The sequence below is a fragment of the Sminthopsis crassicaudata genome, chromosome 3 (genome assembly GCF_048593235.1).
Source record: "Sminthopsis crassicaudata isolate SCR6 chromosome 3, ASM4859323v1, whole genome shotgun sequence".
NCBI lineage: Eukaryota > Metazoa > Chordata > Mammalia > Dasyuromorphia > Dasyuridae > Sminthopsis > Sminthopsis crassicaudata.
This window is the reverse complement of record NC_133619.1, coordinates 259,403,554-259,423,066: the sequence shown is the minus strand read 5'-3', so window position 1 is coordinate 259,423,066 and position 19,513 is coordinate 259,403,554. Positions and strand designations below refer to the sequence as shown.

General features: G+C 34.5%; 1 protein-coding gene across 4 annotated transcripts in view; it reads right to left on the bottom strand.

Moving 5' to 3' along the window:
* Positions 1-18,764, bottom strand: part of JAM2 (junctional adhesion molecule 2) — an 86,432-nt gene extending 67,668 nt beyond the window's left edge. Inside the window, exon 1 of one of the 4 annotated variants that reach the window (XR_012487999.1) lies at positions 18,287-18,758. Coding sequence is in view for 3 of the 4 variants with exons in the window: in XM_074300576.1 (XP_074156677.1) it covers positions 18,287-18,350 (64 nt within the window). In the remaining variant the exon portion in view is untranslated. Of the gene's footprint in view, positions 1-18,286 lie in introns of all 4 variants that reach the window. The other 3 variants (XM_074300576.1, XM_074300574.1, XM_074300577.1) reach the window with 3 other exon arrangements.
* Between the last annotated feature and the right edge of the window lie 749 nt (positions 18,765-19,513).

The following is a 19,513-nucleotide window of genomic DNA, read 5'->3' as shown; positions in this document are numbered from 1 at the left end:
TTTTCATGACTCCTCCTCCCTTTTTATTTGAAAACCTTGCCCCACATTTCACTGAAAAAAATTGAGGCCGTTCAACAAGAGATTTATTTTTTCTCCTCTTCATCTCATATCACTCAGATGCCTTCCATTATCTCTTTTATCATTTTCTTGCATGAAAATCTGGCTTTTCTTCCCAAGATGAATCCTGCATCAATGATCCCATTCCATCTCATATTCTCTGACTAATCTTCAGTTTTTTCCTATCTAATGACTGCTTCCCTATTTTCAATAAAAATACCCCATTCTACCTTCTGCTTCTCAGAAAACCCTCAACTGATCCATCCATCCTTTGTAGCTAAACTCTTTGAGGAAGATATCTACAATGAATACTTCTATTCTATTATTTCAATCAGCAAAACTTCACCTTCTCACTCTTCTAGTACATTATTTCTCTCTTATCGAGAACAAAAGAAAAACAAAACTCTTATTACAAATCTGTATAGTAAAGTAAGACAGATTTCTGCATTGCACATTTAAAAGAAAAATATATATTTAATTCAGCAAATCCATATTTTTCATCATAAGTCTTCTGGAATTATGTTTGACTGATTAGACTAATAAGAACTCATAAATCTTTCAAAGTTGTCTGACTTTATAATATTGTTGTCATCATATAAATTGTTTTTTTAATTCTGTTCAATTCATTTGACATCATATCATATGTCTAGGTTTCTTTAAGATTACCCTCTTAATAATTTCTTACAGCACAATAATATTCTATCATGCTTATGTATCACAATTTGTTTTAGTCATTCTCCAATTTATGGGCATCCTCTCAGATTCCCATTCTTTGTACCTGAAAAACAGATTTAAATATTTTTGCACCTCTTTCATTAATGTTTGTTTTCTTAAGACTAATATATATTTTCTCTAGTTCACCCCTTGTTTCTCCTTCTCTCTTGTTTCACGAAAGAGTAAAACTTGTTTCTGTTCCCAACTCTGTGTGTGTATGTGTATGCATATTCTTCTTTCTGGTCCATTCAAATCAGGTTAGAATGAGATTTAAATGTCAGCTGCTCCTCTGATCCTAAATGAGATAATTTTTCTTATTCTTCTTATCCCTTTCCTACTCTAGTATATCAATCCTCTTTCCCCTCTTTCTATTCTCTTCACCAAAGAGCCCTTGAAGCATGTCCTGGAGACCCTTGAACTTTGACTTTTACTATCATTCTGCTGCTGTCATTAAGTCATTAATTCTCTTGATCATCCGATGCAAAGCAAAGGTTGAGGGCTTCATGAAGAAAATAAAAAGACTAGGTCTTGAGCTGAGAAGTTTGGAACAAATTTTAGATTTGTATTTGCATGTATATGTGTGGGAAATCATTGCACCCCTTTATCAAACACCCTACCCTCAATAGCAACCTCCCCCTCAACAGAGAGCATCTAAGATGTTATATCTCCATGGGAGTAGGGATAGACAAGATAAAGGAAATGCAACGCAAAGGAAAACTAATGCAATGAAAAAATACTATAGGGTAAGAATAAAACTTCAGAAAATAATTCAAAAAAGTAATTTCAACTAGAACCTCAGAAAAGGAGTCTGTTGCAGTTTTCTCAATTTACCTGAAGGGGTGTGTGTGTGTGTGTGTGTGTGTGTGTGTGTGTGTGTGTGTGTGTTTGTGTGTGTGTGTGTGTAACACTGTATTTCTTCCTGTTACTATGCTAACTTTGACACATCCCAATGATCTCTTAATTAGCAAAATTAAATTCCTTTTGGTCAGCCTAATTTTATTAAGCCTTACACAGCCTGTTATCACCCTATTCTTAATAATTACTGCTCTCTAGGTTTTCATAAGGTTCTTTTCCAGTTCTTTTCTAAACTGACAAACCATTCCTCAATCTTTCTGACTAAATCTTCATCCAGGGTATATTCATTAACCATGGATATCCCCAAAGCTCTGCCTTGGATCTCCCTTTACTTCTCTTTATATGCTAAATTACTTGGAGATCTCATCAGTTCTCGTGGACTCAATGATCATTTCTATGCTCCACTTTACTTCTACCATCTTCTGCTTTTGCTCTTGGTCACTTACTGCTAAATAAAGATGGAGAAAAACCACAAAAGCTTACTGAATGGGTCCTCTAAAAATTGTTGTTACACAGTTTTGAGTAAGCCCTTACTGAAGCAACCTCCTTTGACTTGCCCTTCCCCATCCTCTCAGATGAGAAATTTGCCTCCTATTTTAATAAAAAAAATTGAGGCCATTCCCTGAGAGCTCTTTTTTTCTCCTCTCATCCTCATATCATCTTGCCATCTCCTCCTTTTCTCCTATTTCTCATGAAGAAGTGTTTCTTCTTTTTGCCACAGCTAACCCTACTACATGTACAAGTGATCCTATTCCATCCTGTCTTTTTTAACAGACTATGTTCCTCTATCATCTTTACTCTCTTGTCTTTTATCTTTCCTTGTCTACTGGCTGTTTCCCTACTGCCTGCAGCCCACGTCTCTCTCATCCTTAAAAACTTTTTACTTGATCTATCCATTCTTCTTAGTTTAATACCATAACTATTCTCCCTTTTGCAACTAAATTTGAGGAGACCATTTACAATCAGTGCTTCTACTTCCTTTTCTCTCACTCTGTTCTGAAATTTCTAGTCTTACTGCCAACTTCATCTTTCAACTAAACCGTTGAGTTTGCCCATTAGTATATATTTCTAAATCCACATTTGTCTACATGAGGGAGAGTGGCCTGGATTACTTTTGGGAAATTGGGCAATATTTTGAACAAATCCTAATTTCTCTCTGAAAACAAACCTATCTCTTTAGTACCAATATTCTTCTGGTGATACTGTCAACAAATTTCAAACTCTAAATAATCAAAACTAAAAGATTCCCAAAGGGCAAGGGAGAGATCCATAGTGGGTATAGATAGGTCATAATCTATTACCAATTAAGAATTATTCCTAATAAGCTGTACAAAAGATGTATATCAAAGATATATATAATTGGAAGAGGAGGTATGATTGACATGAAGTGAGAGCAGAGAGAACACAACTGATAGGGTGCTCATGTGATACACTGGTTAATGAAATATCCCTACAAGGGATTCCCCTTATCCTCTGTGAGTGGAGACTGTCTTGAGGATTTATGGGAATATATGCACAATAATCACATAGGGTGAAAAGTTGAATAGGTTGTGATCTCCATCACTGACCAGAATATTCATTTTGAGAAGACCACAGGCTTATTGAACATATAGTCACATATACAGCAAAGCTTTATGATTTTTACCACTGTGAGGTCTTTAATAATGCAGAAAAGGAAAAATAAAATATCAATAATTAAAATAATCTATTCTATAATCAGACTTCATATACAAACAAAATGTGAATAACTCCCTTGTGAATGTGGAATAATGCATTGAACAATTGTTGACTATGAAGTAAGATTTTACCTCTGATGCCTACTACCCAAGTGACTTTGAGCAATCATTGAATCTCCAGTTTTTGAATGTTAAAAAAAAAAGGAGGAGTTACTTTCAGGTGACCCTTGAGTTCTAAAGCTGTTGACCTATGAATACTAAATACAAATTCTCATTTCATTATCATGCCACCTAGTTCATACAGATTAGTGGTTCTCAATCTGTTTGCAAATAATTTCTTAAAATGACTATTTCTAACATGTATTGGTACCAAAAATAGGTTGGGTTTTTAAAAATCTATTTTAAGATTAATTATTAATTCTGCAAAAATTTTATTTATTATCAAGATAACTCTTTAAAAATCAATAACAACAAGGACAGATTAGCTTATCTTATAAATTATTTCATAAAAATTCTGAACTTTTCTTTTCCCTTTTTTTAATCACAAAGAGATGCTGATAGCTATTAAATTGATTTTATTCGACAAGAGTTAATAGGAACTTGAATTTTATCCCATGTTGACCCTGATGATCTCTTCCTGGACAGAAGTCCAGTCTCAATGGTTTTGCAGCATCTGTCACCTCTTTTAACTCTGTCTTACTAGAAATACAGACTATTTAAATCTAGGAAATAATGTAAATTTACTCAGAATCATTTGTTGAACCACAATCTTATAAGAAACTCTACCTCCTTCCTGAATCTGGTATATTTATTAAATCCTAGACACAAGATCTTGGAATAATATGTTTCTCTAAAGGAATAGAGAAAACTGACATTGTGAATAAGGGCAGAGATTCAATTTGAGAAGGTGTTTTCAGGTAAGATATCATCACTAATGACTGAGAAAGAAGACAAAAATATTAGCAGTTGTTGACACGCTGCTCAGGGATATAGTGACAGCTGTGATAAAAATAGAGAAGTCTGCTCTCTTCCTAAAACATTACAGAAGACCTCCTAAGATTTGCTAAAAGGACAATTTATTATTATTACTTGTTAGTGGGGACTTACATAGGCACAAATGATATTGCCTCCATTAATCCTTTATGTTTCATTTGTACATAATTGTTTGTATGTTTCCTCTTCCATTAGATCATGAGCTCCTTTAAAGCAAATATTATTTTTGCCTTTCCTTTTATCTTCAAAATTTAGCATGGTGCCTTTCTAGTAAGTACTTAATAAATGGTAACTTGCTGAATGCAAAAGGAGCACATAAAATATTGCCAAAAATTATAAAATCTTGGCAAGAAATTGGAAAATTCAAGGACACAGGTATTGTTTTCATAACTACTGCCCAATTTTAAGGTAAAGTCTTTAGAAGAAAAACAGTTGTATATGTGCTTAAGGAGACGGTACCTAGAATTTGGGGTTCTAAGCTATGTTTTAAAGTTTAAGAATAATGAGATTTTGACCAAAAATGGACTACACATAAAAAGAACTGATGAAAATAGATTTGCATGAGATCTTACAATATAGTTAAGGAGATTTAAATTAGAAAAAAAGGGGAGAAAAAAATTGCCTATATATGAGCAAAGCTGTATACCAGAAAATATTTAGGAGGTAGGAAGAAAAATGACAGTTATACATTAAGTAATTTAAAGGAGATGAAATTTGAAAAAAAATCCAGGTTTATGATCCATTATTTCGTAACTGTACAAGAATGAGCAAAATATGCATAGTAGATAAAATCAATTACTCAATAAATATTTAATATGCACCTTCTATGTGCCAAACACTGTTCTAATCACTAGAAGTTCAAAGCAAAATAAAAGGTAGTACTTGAGCTCATATTTTAATGAGGAAAAATAAACTAGAGATCCTAATATAAAATTAAAAAAAATTTGACCTTTACTTATTACTGAGACTTGATAGAATGAGATTCAGGACCTGAATATAGCTTTGGTAGGACATTAACAATAAGGACAGCAAAAGACACATCTTGTTCACAATAAATAAGGGGTGTGGTACAGTAGCAATGCAAATTGTATAGTTTTGACAATATTGGATTTCATGTCAGAAAAATCTGAATTGGCTATATGACCCTGAACAAATTAACTTCTCTCAATCTTAGTTTCTTGATCTATAAAATGAGATAATAATAGCACCTTACAGGATTGTTGAAATAATATATATAAAGTGCCTTGCAGAACATTAAAGCAGCATGCTTAACTGATGCACTGTGTGTGCAGGCTTGTCCAAGATCACATAGGTAGTGAGTTTCTGAGACAAAATTTGAACTCAGTTCTTCTAAGTCCAAGTTCAACACATACATATTTCGTCACCTAACGATGATGATTTCATCCTTCAAAAAAGGGCAGAAACATTATAAGATGCAGTCTGATAGACGAAGTTCCCAGAGCTTGGAAAATTTTGAAGTAACCAGGGAAACGAGAGCAGAGATTCAGTCACAGAAGTAGAAGAGCCAGAGCAGTAAATAGACGATGCTAAATCTGGGAACTGATCATAAGCTTGAACAACTTTTCTATTAGCTTTTCCTTATTTGATAATCTGCTTTTGGAAGAATCTACTTGGTAAAAACCTTGAGAGATTGAATTTATCCCCAAGAAACTTCTGGGACCTGATTAATTTTTTCTTTCTTATTTTATCACTGCCTGGCAAAACAAAACAACAACAACAACAACAACAACAACAAAAACCACCGAAGAAAACCCACTCATTGTTAACTGTTAAGTATTTTCCCATTCTTCTAATTTTACTAGCCAGAATTTTGGTTTGAGTGTCTATTAAGGCAGTGAAGATGGAGGGACAGAAAGAGAAGTCTTTGGAAGTGTAAATATACATAGAATTTTTGCAGTTCTTCTTTATTCTTGGCAAAAGTTGTTAGGGAATTTCCTCTCTAACTGGGAGATACAGCTATTCTAGTTTTTTTTTTTTTTTTTATGAGGCAATTGGGGTTAAGTGACTTGCCCAGGGTCATACAATCAGGAAGTGTTAAGTGTCTAAGGCCACATTTGAACTCAGGTCCTCCTAACGTCAGGAATGGTGCATTATCCACTACATCAACTAGCTACTCCAGCTATTCTCGTTTAAAAAATATCCAGTATTAATAAAATGTCTTTTTTTAAAATTAGCCAAACTCTTCTCTCTTCAGCATTATTAGAAATTAGAAATGGGAATCTCATTCTAGGACAACCTTCTTCTCCACCCCACCCCTTTTCCTTGGGAATTTTAAATACCTACTGTTTTTAATGTTCATTCTTGCTTTGACAAAAATCATTCTCTGTATGATTGTAATTTTAATGTTTTCTGAATTTTTTTACTTTATGTCAACTTTTTCTTTGACAAACGTTGAGTTTAAAATTGGATTTAGACCAGCATTGTGAAGATTCTTGGATGTACTTTTACTGTTCATTTTGCATATTACATGAATTAGCACTTTTTAAAGTAGTAGTTACACAAAAAATAAGGTAATTAGTTCCAACCAAATGAAAAATAATTTAAATGAGGTTTTTAAAATAGCTGTTATTTAATGTAATTTAATCACAAATGATAAGAAAGGAGATTTTGGATTCAAGTTAATAAGAGAATAGTTATAGGAAAACTTTAAAAATTATAGAATATTGTGCTTAAAGACAAACCTATACTGATGATGTGATGAAAATGGCATTATTGCTGTTTAAAATATTTTAACATTGGAGACTGAACTATTTTTTCTTTTTTTAAATCTTTATACTGTATAAGCTGGTAAGTGCAAATAGCTTTTATCTCCACTTTGGCAAATTTTCATGATCACATTTTTACGCAATGAACCAAATGTGATTGGATAACATAAGGCATTATTTAAAATCAGTAATTCTTTAACATAATATCATTGCCCCAATGATACATACATACATATGTACATATACATGTTTGCTTGTGAGGTAATTTGGGTAAAGTGATTTGCCCAAGGTCACTCAGCTAGTAAATGTTAAATATCTGAAGCAGGATTTGAACTGTGGTTCTCCTGATTCCAGGGCCAGTGCTCTAACCATTGTACCATCTAGCTGCTCCCCTTACAATATTTTTCAACAGCTGAAGCAAAATAACTTGAAAATAAGTTTTCAAAAGCAGCTATAATCACTTATGCATTTTGAGATTTTGAGACTGATAAATAAGCATTGGTTTTAATTTAAAATCTTCTTTGTTAACTACTTTCCAAGGATTAATGGAGAAATTAGCAGGAGGCATGAACTTTCTACAGGTTTTGATGCACACTGATAACATTGTTTTCTTTGGGAAGAACACTAAAAAACATGAGGAAAAATTGATAAAAGGAACGGGTAGACTAGACAAAAATAGTCTAAAATTTTCCATTCAAAAATAGCAGTTTTGTTGAGTCTCTGTCAAGTATATAGTTCATGTTTATCATAACAATTTGTGTCAGAGAAGACAGAGATAATCCTGATTTGGCATCCAAAGAACCTTTGAGATCTAAGGACTTTTCTAAGTTTGGGCAGTTATTAAAAACAATGCTGCCATTGATAAGATATTGAATGACTTTATGCAAACAAAAATGATTGATGAAGCACAAAGGCAAAAGGACAAGAAATATAATTGCCTTACAACCAACATACCCTTCTAGAGAGCAAAATAGCTCTCCAACGAACAAGCTTTCAAAAGCTTGGTCAACTATTACACTTGTGCTCCAGTTTTGGCCTAAGCTGACCCAAATAAAATTCATTTACCAATTCATGCCAATTTTATGGCCTCAAGAAAAGGTGTGTACCAAGAGAGTAATGATCATGATTCATTTGCAGACAGACACATAAAAGCAACATCCAGATTTGTTATCCCTTTCAAAAACTGTAATTTTTTTATCTTTAAACTATGATAAAACTGATAAATTCTAAGATTAGGACTAGGGAACAAAATTTTAAGTGTGGATTAACAATAACTCACTGAGAAATCTGTGTTCATAAAAAGCATGTTGGTAAACTAATGGAAAATAACTGTATATTAGTTGTAAAGATATTGGACAATTTGTCTAATTACAAAATAATCCCAGAGATTGAAGAGAGCCCCATAAAACCAATTTATAATAATCATTTATTGCCAATTAATGCAGAGGTTAGACTCCCTGATGGCAAATTGAGATGACAGACATGTCTCAGTGTATTATGAGCCAAAGATACCATCTGCCATATATTTAAAGCCTGCTTATTCCAGACTTCATGCCATATATTTAAAACCTGCTTATTGCAGACAGTGGTTCAGAAACAGGTATTTCAAGTGAAAAAGAATGAAAACTAATAACACTTCTAGCCAACTGATTGAAGAAAGCCGCCCCAAGATTTCCTTGAAGTAGCATCTTAATCATCTAGGGACATAGAAATTCCAGCCATATGGACTCTGTGCTTTTTCAATTTGATGGGTCTCTAAGACCATTTGAGTCACCAAGTATTTCTAAATGAAAAAGAAGGGAAACCAAATTTACAGAAACAAAGTATCAACATTGTATCCTCCTTGCATATTTTTATTGTGTTAGAGCAAAACAAAACTCCTTTGTTAAATTTTAAATAATTTACAAGTGCTTCATTTTATCCCATCATGGAACCTCAACTAATGTCTCTTAAACTGCCATTAAAACTGAGCTTAATCTCACAACAGATTCAGATTTAGATATGAAAGTGATGAGGGGAGCCCTGAAACTCTCTCTCATGCTCTCTCTTGGACTTTGGGGGGAAAGCTTGGGAAACTCTCTCAGAGAAGCTCTCCCCTGCCCCAGGAAATCAAGATAAAGTGGTTTCATTCTGTTATCTGGCTGGGACTAGTTGAGTCCAGGACACTCCTACTTAGCTGGAGCTGAAGTTGAGATTTCTATCAGACTCTTTTGAGTTGGAAATTAGCTCAGAGACACTCATTCAATTCCAAGATTCTCTATTCTGATTCCAGCTCAAACTGCTCCCAGCTCCCACCAAGAGCTGCCCATATAACAAGCTTCCTTCAACTCAATCCCTTGCACATGATCTAACATGCCATGCCAAGGAACTTCTCTCTCCCCTTAGCATGGCTGCAACCCTCTGCCCACTGAAATGGCATTCTCTTTCAGCGTTACTCCCTCTTTATGTCCTCACTTATTTCCCTAACAAGACCTTATTCACCTCTCTGTCAGGATTTCTCTGCTAGAAGCCTTCTCTGCTAGAGGATTTCTCTCCTAGATCTTTAATAATAAACTTCTTTTGCCAGTTTAACTTTTCAGGTTTGTAAATTCACTTAAGAAAGGGGTTCCTACAACTCCCTGACCTGTGTCGAACCTCATCAAAAGAATTACTGAAAAAGTCTCCACTAAGCATTTACTATACATAAGGAACTGTATAAAGCAGTGGGGATACAAATACTGGCAAGTGAGTCTCTATCATCTGGTAATCACCATCTTCCAAGTATTTCCATGCCTTTCCACCTTCAGCTTCAGTCTTATAGTTTAGATTTTGAGAAAATATATTAAAACCTGCTTATTCCAGACAGTGGTTCAGAAACAGGTATCTCAAGTGAAAAAAAACCCTGAAAATTAATAACACTTCTAGCCAGCTGTCTAAAGAAAGCTGCCCCAATGTTTCTCTGAAGTAGCATCTTGATTATCCAGAGCCATATGGACTCTAGAATAAAATTCTGCAGGCAAAATTATCCTAAGAGTGATATGGAAAGCTCAAGAATGAAATGTTAAAGATACAAGTAAAAGGATTTCAATGGGAAAGAAAAACATGGGTTTACCTTAAGAGACCAATGTGAATTTAAAGGGAATTAAAATTTTAAATATTTGAAAATATGTTCAGAAGATGAAAACAAAGTTAGGTAAGAGAAAATAAATATAGAAGCATGGTATTGTCCCCATTAAAAATAGTGTGAGGAATACAAAATTCAAAATGTATTTAGGTTGGTGAGAGAAATTAAGAATAATAAAAGGATTTTTAGCCGTTTGAGGAGGAAAAGGAGGATCAAAGAAAGATAAGAAAGTCGCCTGCCAACTGTGGAACAATGAGAACTATCAACAGAGAAAAAACATTGCTATACCAAATTCTTATTTTGTTTCTGCTTGGATTATTATTATTATTTTTAATGAAAGATAATAGGTCTAGAAACTAGAGACTAGAAAATTTCACCTTGATTCCTAGGAAAATTCTAAAACAGATCATTTTTAAAAATGCTTTACTAACATCTAGAAAAAGAAGGGGTGATTACAAAGAATCAGAATGACTTCATCAAGAATAGGTCATGCTAAACTAACCTCATCTTTTTTTGGGGGGGGGAATATTAAACCAGTACGTGAAGAGAAATGCCAAGAATATATTTTACCTAGATTTTAACAAAGTTTTAAAATAAAGTATCACATACTATTTTTGTGGAGAAGATGGAGAGATATGGATGCATAATAATATAACATATAGTAATATATATAATTTATATAATAATAAAAAGATAATGATGCAATCAGACAGATTTAGATGTTTGGATTCAAAGAAATGTAAATGGTTCATTGTCAATATGTCATTAGGTCAGCTAGATAGCTCAATGGATAGACTGCCTGGCCTACTGTCAGGAATACTCATCTCTTTGATGAGACAAATGATAATTTCCTTGTTATATTAAGAGTCAGTTATTAAAACTGCAGAGATACACGTTTTTTTCTCTCCTGTTTTTCTTTTTACAGTCTCTTAAGGATAGAATTGATGAAAAATCAGATGAACAATCTTATTCTGGTTTACACCTGGATATCATCCTAAATTCTTCCCTCTCTCCAGTTGGTTTCCTTGTCTCGAGTCTCTCCCCACTCCAGTTCATTTTTCACTCAACTATCAAATTGATCTTCCTAAAGCATAGGTCTGATCATATCACTCTCCTATTCAACAAATTCCAGTGCCTCCCTATTGCTTTCAGGATCAAATATAATGTGGAAAAGGGGCCAGGCTAATTCTATTTGGTTCCAGAGGGATAACCAAGAGCAATGAGTGGAAGTTGCAAAGAAGCCAATGCTTAGGGCTGTCCCAGAGTCGAATGAGCTTCTTCAAGAGATGATGAACTCCCCTTCTTGGAGGTCTTCAAGCAAAAGATGGATGAGCACTTATCAGATATGATACATTAGTATTCCTTTTATTTAATTGTTGGATGAGATAATCACTGAAAGCCTTTTCAGTTCTCAAATCATACGATTCTGTGATTTCTATTAGAGCTCAAGCTCCCACATCTTTGATTGGTATTTATTTAATTTCATCCTAGTCTTGGGCCTACTCTTCCACTTCTTAACATTTTTGTGCCATGCTTGTATGTCTGTAGCATACTCTTCAACTCTAATTCTGGGAACAGTAATCAAATCTACACTTTTTTCCCTAAAAGGGGCATGTCGATAATTTGTTCTATGATTCCAGTTTCTTTTGACTTGTCTATCCAAAACACTTTTCTTGTCCCTCCACTATTATATTTTTCTTTTAAAAAGTAAGCTTTTCCTTTTTCTTTCTTTCTTTTTAAAAATTTTAAAATGTAAGCTCATTGTGGGCAAACATTGTCTTGCTTGCTTGTATTTGTATTCCAAATAGTAGGTGTCTAAATGATTTTCATTTATTCACTTGTTCATCTTTTCATATAAGGATCTTACAATCTAATAAAGGAAGATAAAACATATATGGAAGCAGTGGCCAATGATGACTGTTTTAGGCAGAGAATTCAAAGATAATAATGATTGAAAATATAGGGGAAATTATTGTTATGATTTTTCCAGACTGCAGTTCAAAAAAAACAGAATTGGAAAGGGGGTATTGTGGAATACATATAGCAACATAACATAGAGATAGTTAAGAAATGATGAGTATTGTGGAAGTCTAAGATGGGGACTGAAGAAGGTCATCTGTCTTAACCATGGGTCATAGCAAAGGACCTTTGAGGTCCTTTAGAAGTAGAGACTGGAAAATTGTTAGCATCACATGGAAATGACTGGAAAGTGGCATATGACCAGATAGGGTAAACTGAATGCTCATCAATCAGATCATAAGGGTAGAATCTCTAGTTCCTATCAGAGATAGCACCCTGGAATGCAGGTGGCACAAAATGCAGACAGTCCAAAAAAAAAGGCAAGTTATACTTCTGTGAGGATTTTGATAAAAGATCATCTATTAAGTAGGATAGGTCCAGGAACAGTTATATTAGCTCATCTTAAGAGAGCATAGTCACCAGACTAACTTAACAATGCCCCAGGCAAAGAAACAGACAAAATAGTTACATATGTAGCCAGAAGATAATGGCAATGTATTCTCATTCAATTTGTACTTTTCATGCAATTAAATGTTTGTGGATGTGTGAGTTGATTCCTATATGTTAAGTATGCACCATTTATTATTTTCTCTTGTTTATTTGCCTTTGTTACTTTAATTTTACTTGCTTGTATGTATATTTGTGTTATTCAAATGTGCATGTATTTTTCTGCCATGTGTATGCATAATAATTCTACAATGTAATTTAGACTTTAGGAATAAAATAACCTGCTAAATAATGTTTTGAATTGCATTGTCTATTGTTTTAATCCCCCTCCCCTCCTCTCTGTGTCTCTCTCTGTCTCTGTCTCTCTGTCTCTGCTTCTGTGTGTGTGCACGTGTGTATGTATTTGCTGTGAATGGAACCTCAAGGTACTTACTAGTAACACTGGTTTGATCATTTTTACCCTGGTAAATGCTGATATGTGTTTTGATGCTATTCTGTATAATTCCACAAGCCAAATATATTACAATCTTTTAAAAGACTGAACAAATTTGAACTTCAGTAAAGACTATAGCCTGGTATTGGATCAATAGTTGCATAAGCTTCTAGTAGTTATCATTTTTTTTTTCTCAGAATGAAAAGAGACTGAAACATGATAAGATCTATATTAGAGATGGAAGTGCCCAAAACTAAGAAAGCTTTGAAGGGTCTATCTTCAATGCTAGAAGACTCCAGGAGCAGGGAAGTTAGAATATTGTTTTTGGAAACTGACTTTAAATGTAAATTGCTGTGTTCATTGATCCACTTAAAGAAGAATCTTCTTGGAAAGAACCATGAGAATAACTTATCCAAAATGCTGCTGAGTCTTGATGAATTTTTTTACTCTTCCTGCTTTGCTTTCTTTTTAACTGATGTTTTTAAAATTTATTTTTATTTATTAATAAAAATTATTTATTTAGAACTTTTTTCATTCTATTGCTTCAGGAGAATTAAAATTTACTTTCTTTTTACCTACATAAGACTAATTGGTTGCTAAAACAGTATATCTGGACTTCACAAATTACTTACTTATGGCATAGTTCACATCAGAACTATCCACATAAATCTGCTGTAATAATTTGTTTAAAGATGTATCTCCCTTTAACTGTTGAGGTATCATAGGATGAAAAAGTACAAGCTTTAAAACTTTAGTCCTTTTCTAATTGAAATTTCATCATGGAAAACAACTCTTTTCTGAAAATTCTACATTTATGCTATTCTTCTGAAGATTCTGGATTATAGTTATAAGCATTACTAGATAAGTATCAGCCATGCTTGATTTATGATTGCTGAATTTTCTGTTTTTCATCATTCCAGATCCTGAGGCTATTTTATTGTTAGTTTCTTGACATTTTAAAATATAGATACTGAGAACAATATCTATCATCTTATTTCTGTCCTTCAGTGAAAGTATCTAGAGAAGCAGCATAGTTCTTGTTTTTTATGACATTTATATCTCTTTTTTAATAATTGTCTAATTATTTGGATAGAATTCAAGAAACTTTTTTTGCCTTTACAATGAATTTATAATTCTGAAGAAGAATGGAAACTTAAGTTCTTTGGCAGTAACATTGTATATCATTTAGTTTCTCTTCCAGTGTTTTTGTCAGCATTTTTAAGGCTATTTAGAACTTCTCATCTATCTGATATTTCAACAACAAAGGTCAGAACAATCTGCTCCTGCAATTAATCAAGTGGAAAATTAATGATAGGTAACCTACAAGTGAGTATATATAGTCAGACTTTAAATTTTTTAACTTATCAGTAGGCAATTAAAATAGAACCAAACACAGACAAAAAGAAAGAAAGTAGCAATAATGAATAATATTAGATACCATAAATCTACACTCCCTTAAGGGATGGCAACATAAAGAAACGATAAGACATAAGAAATTGTTTTCATGATGCTAAAGGAAGGCAAACCCCAGGAATGAGGACTACTGAAAAAAAAAAGATACTGATAAAATTACAATGGTAAGTAAAATTATTACTCTTTTCATAGATTCACATGAAGGGAAATAGAAGGGACCTTGGAAAATCATTTTGTCCAACTGCTTGACTTTAAAGATGCATTACACGTAGTATAGAAAAATTTTAAATTAAATAATTATACATTTTTATATATACAAATATACATATATTTGTATATATAACATACAAACGTATATACACATGTACCTCCAAACTAGGTATTAGCTGATGTTCAGTCATTTCAACATCTTCCAAATTAATGGATGTCAGTTCCATTTAGCTCCCTTTTAAGTGTTGTCTTTGCCATTAAAAAATAAACTCCTTGAGGGCAGAAAATGTCTTTCTTTTTGGATTTTACTTGTATGCCTAGCACTTAGCAGAGTTCCTAGTAATATGAAGCCAGGAGGTACAGTGAATAGAGTATTGAACCTGATCTCAGGAAGAGCCCAGTTCAAATGTGGACTCAGACAGTTATTAGAGGTGTGATCTTAAGCAAGTCACCTTAATTCTGTATGCCTCCATTTCTTCACTTGTAAAATGGGGATAATAATACAACTTACCCTCTAAAATTGTTGTGAGGTCAAAATGAGATAATATTTGGAAAGTCCTGGACATACATGAGTATTTCCTTGACAAGTTATAAATGTCAAGAAAATATCATCAATATCAGAACAAAGGACTCTATAGAAGGATCCAAGACAATGCCTGGGCTGATTGCTTACATTTATTTATATATGCAGAAATTCTGTTCCAGCAACTACAAACTTTTCCAGCCTAATCATTCAAATGAAATTATTCTCTCCTTAAGAATACTAGTACTCCTTACTAGCTAAATTTAACGGTTTCTCCCCAATTGTCATTCTTCTTGACCTTTCTGCAGCATTTGACATGATGACCTCTGTAACTCCAGGATAACATTACTTCTTTAGGTTTTCTTCTCCCATCTGTCTGAATGCTCCATTTGAGTCTCATTTGCATAAACTTCTTCTATCTCATTTACATTCACTGTGGGTCTACAAGATTTTATCCTAAACCCAATTTAATTCTCTCTCTCTCTCTCTCTCTCTCTCTCTCTCTCTCTCTCTCTCTCTCTCTCTCTCTCTCTCTCTCTCTCTCTCTCTCTCTCTCTTTACTTTACAATCTGATCAACTGCAATGGGCACAATTATCATTTATCAAATAATTCTAGAAACTAATTAGCTAGTATCATAGTCTCATATCACCAACTGCTTATTGGATACTTTAAAGTGGATATCCTCCATTTCTCCATTTCTCCATGCACATTGCCACCTCTACTATTTCAATCCTTCATCACTTCTCAGCTGGATTATTGCAATGGAAACATACTTCAAGCTTCTTTCCCCTCCAAACTATCATTCACATTACTGCTAAAGATTTTCTAAAGCATAGATCTGCATATTCAATAAATATTAATCCTTCTCTGTTACCTCTAGGATTTAATATAAACTCCTATTTGGCATTTAAAGCTCTTTACAATCTGACTACTTCCAATCTTTCCAGGCTTTTAATATTAGTATACTTTTTCTGGCAAGAATGATTATTAACTGTCTCTGATGAGATACAAATCACTAGAGCACATGGGATATATCTTTCTTTCAAGGAAAATATTGAAAACTTTATCTCCAGATCAGGACTTGAGGGTGGTGCTTCAAGTATAACAAGCATTTAAAAATCTCTCTGGAGAAGGATGAGAAGAATGTTGAAGAGAGAATAAAGGCAGTAGGAATGGGTTGCCGCAGCAGATAGAAAGAGGACTCTTCTTCCCAAGAGATGTAGAAGCCTCTGAGTGTTTGAAGCCAATTTCTTTCCCCGGCTAAAAGCAATAGCTATCTTTATTAAGAGAATTCAGAGGATAGAACTCAATTCTGGTTTCTGGGAAAAGCACCTGGAAAAATGTTAAAAGTTACTACGTTGTTTTGTTATTAATAGGGTGACAAGGTTAATAGCTAAAGGTTTCTTTTATATTTGAAAGTTTTACATTTACTTTTCTAAAAATGGTTCAATTAAGAAAATTTCAATGAGTTTGGATTTTGCTACAGAAAGTTTGAGACAGAAGGAAAACCTGTGGATATTTGATTGAACTAGATTCAACTGGCTGGGAGATCATAATCCTGTTTAGTCAATTAACAGAAAGCCTAGGAGTCTCATAACATCTTATGAATCATATTTGCAATTTATATTTTATTTTTTTAAGCTATACAGAGAAAGGAAGTCACATGGAACTGGGACCTTGACCCTGGACTAAAACCCTCAAGAACTATTCTCAATCTTTCCAAGAAGGCTTTGTGCTCCAAACTTTGTTTTGTTTTGTGCCCTTCACTCGAAAAAGAGGGAGGGATAGAGACCTTAAGAGGTCATGCCCTCAACTAGCCACAGTAATCCCAATTAGACAACATGCTTTCCCCACCTTAACCCCTCTCCTTCCTCTGTTCACCTTCAATTTCTGCATTGCCTTAGCTTTTGAAATTAATTTGTTTTTATTTGTATGCCCCCAAATTAAGCACTCCCCCAGTGCAATGATTTTTTAAAAATTATTCTTTGTTATTATTTTATTATTCTTTGTACCCTCAATGTTTAGCACAGTGTCTGGCAGTCTCCCAAAGTGTTTTCTAATATATACTTATTTAATGACAAATTGAAAAGTATACTACACATTTTCATGACCATTGGAGCAGATGATATAGAAGAAAGAGTTAAGAGAACCTAGGTTCAAATTCTATTTGTCCAGTCTTGGCATCTCAAAGATTCCTTTTACTTCAAAGTCCTGCAGTCCACTTACTGGGGAAAAATAAATACAACTTCTTTTTACACAAAGAACACAATAATCCAAAGGAAAACAACATGGAAAAACATCAGGACTGATCAATACGGGGTCCCATATTGTCCTCAGAGCACTGGACATGAAGCATATATTTCTTCTCTCAGAATAAAAGGTTATGGAGCATAGGTAAGAAATGACATGGCCAATGTATTAGTTTTTTTTTTTTTTTTTCCCTGTGGTACTAAGGAAAAGTAGGAAAAGAAGCCAGTTAAGTATGTAAAGTTGTAAAGCTAGTAAAAAGTTATTTGGAGTGATGATCATGGTTTCAAGCATCACATTTGTTACTTTTGACTTAAAGTGACTTGGGCCATATATACATATATAATCTATATGCATACACATATATATGTAATAAAGCAAATACAGCTTCTCCATATATGTAGGGGAAAATTCCCATTACTTTTCCAGAAGCCCTTACTTCCAACATCTCCCGGTATTAAGATTTATCAAGTGACTTGTTTTAAAACTCCAGCCAATTTCCTTCCTCCCCAACCTAAACAAGTACAACAACCAGAAAGAAGATAAGATCCACTAACTTTCTCTGATTACAAATCGAAAAATAGGAAGGCTTTTCCAGTAAATTTAAAAATAAAACCAAAAACAAATTCTTCACATTTCACCTTCCCTCCATCCTGCAAACAATCAGTGTCTGGCTTGCCCAGTAGAAAGCCAGATGCTCCACTCCAAAGGGACTCAAACCAGCAGAGCTTCCTCATCCTGCCCTGAGGGTACCATAGACCCACAGCTCTAAGAGAGCTGCGGGTGCCGAGCTAAGTCTCTCCGCAGACAGATATTTGAAGTGGTGTAGATCCTATAGGAGAAAAGGAGGGGTAACCTATAGAACTTACAGCCCAGAACTACCCCCAGGTAGCTCAGCAGCAGAAGGAGAAAGCGGTGACGACTCCTCGCCATCTTTCAGAGAACAGCTCTTTCCCCCTTCGGATCAGCGTAGCGGCTGGACGTAGGAGAATCTCAGCAGCTCAAGGAAGATGGAGGAGGAGGAGAGGAAGGAAAGGGAAAGGGGAGGAGAAGGGTGTGGGGGAATGCTTTAGCCCTCTGGGTTTTGTTTTTTTTTTTTTTTTCTTTTAAAGTAAATTACCACAGGCAGCTTCTTTCCTATATCTCTGGGTCTGCAGGACCGCTTTGCTTTCTTTTCCGAACCACGCTCAGAGTCTAGTAGGGCAGGGGAGGTGCTGATTGGGGTGGGAGAAGACGCTCGCTGTCAGTCACTAAGTAAAAGAGAACCAGACGGATTCGAGTAACTGCAAAAAAAAAAAACAAAAACCTGGAGCACTTGGCTGTCTGGCTTGGTGTCCGGCATTGTAAGCACAGTCAGCTGTCTCCGGGGGCGGAGAAGTCACAGAGAGAGGACTAGGAGGCTGTTGGCAGAGGAAGGGAATTTCCTCAGCTCGTACCTTTCTTTTTGACAGTGGATAAATTTTTCCATTTTAGAATCCAGCTCGGAGAGGTTTTGGGGAAATATGCTTGCAGCTGCTGGGACTGGGTTTTTCCCTCCTTCTTTTCTTTTTGTTCTAGTGTCAGAAGAGATGTGAAGAAGCTTTGATGTAGCGGATAGAGGTCTCCGAGGCAGGAAAGCCTATAGTCAAGGGCCACTTTCTGACACCTACACCTGTATGCTGGCAGTCCTGATTCTATATCTTCATCTCCCAGTACTCAAGCAATTTTCCAATATTATAAATTTCTAAACTCCAATGATCGAGGGAAATCCTTACATCAGAGAAGTCTCATGTCCAGTCCAGAGTGATGATTTGCTTATTCCACAAGGAAATAAAATGGGGAATGTAGATTTTTCTCCCATTGGTATGATTATATGTCAGGCAGTAACATCTCCACTTTTCAGATTCAGTGAGGATGATTTCCTTTTAAGGAGCAATTTGAGCTTTGATTCTTTGATTAATCCAACTTTTTAAATGTTTGACACTATGAATATACAAAGCTATTCTTTGTACTTAGAGTGTCAAGTATTTATCAAGGTCCAGTGAAGTATCTGAAGTTTTATGTCATTTAACATATAAAAATTAATATTATTGCCCTTTGTCAATGATCTACCTTGG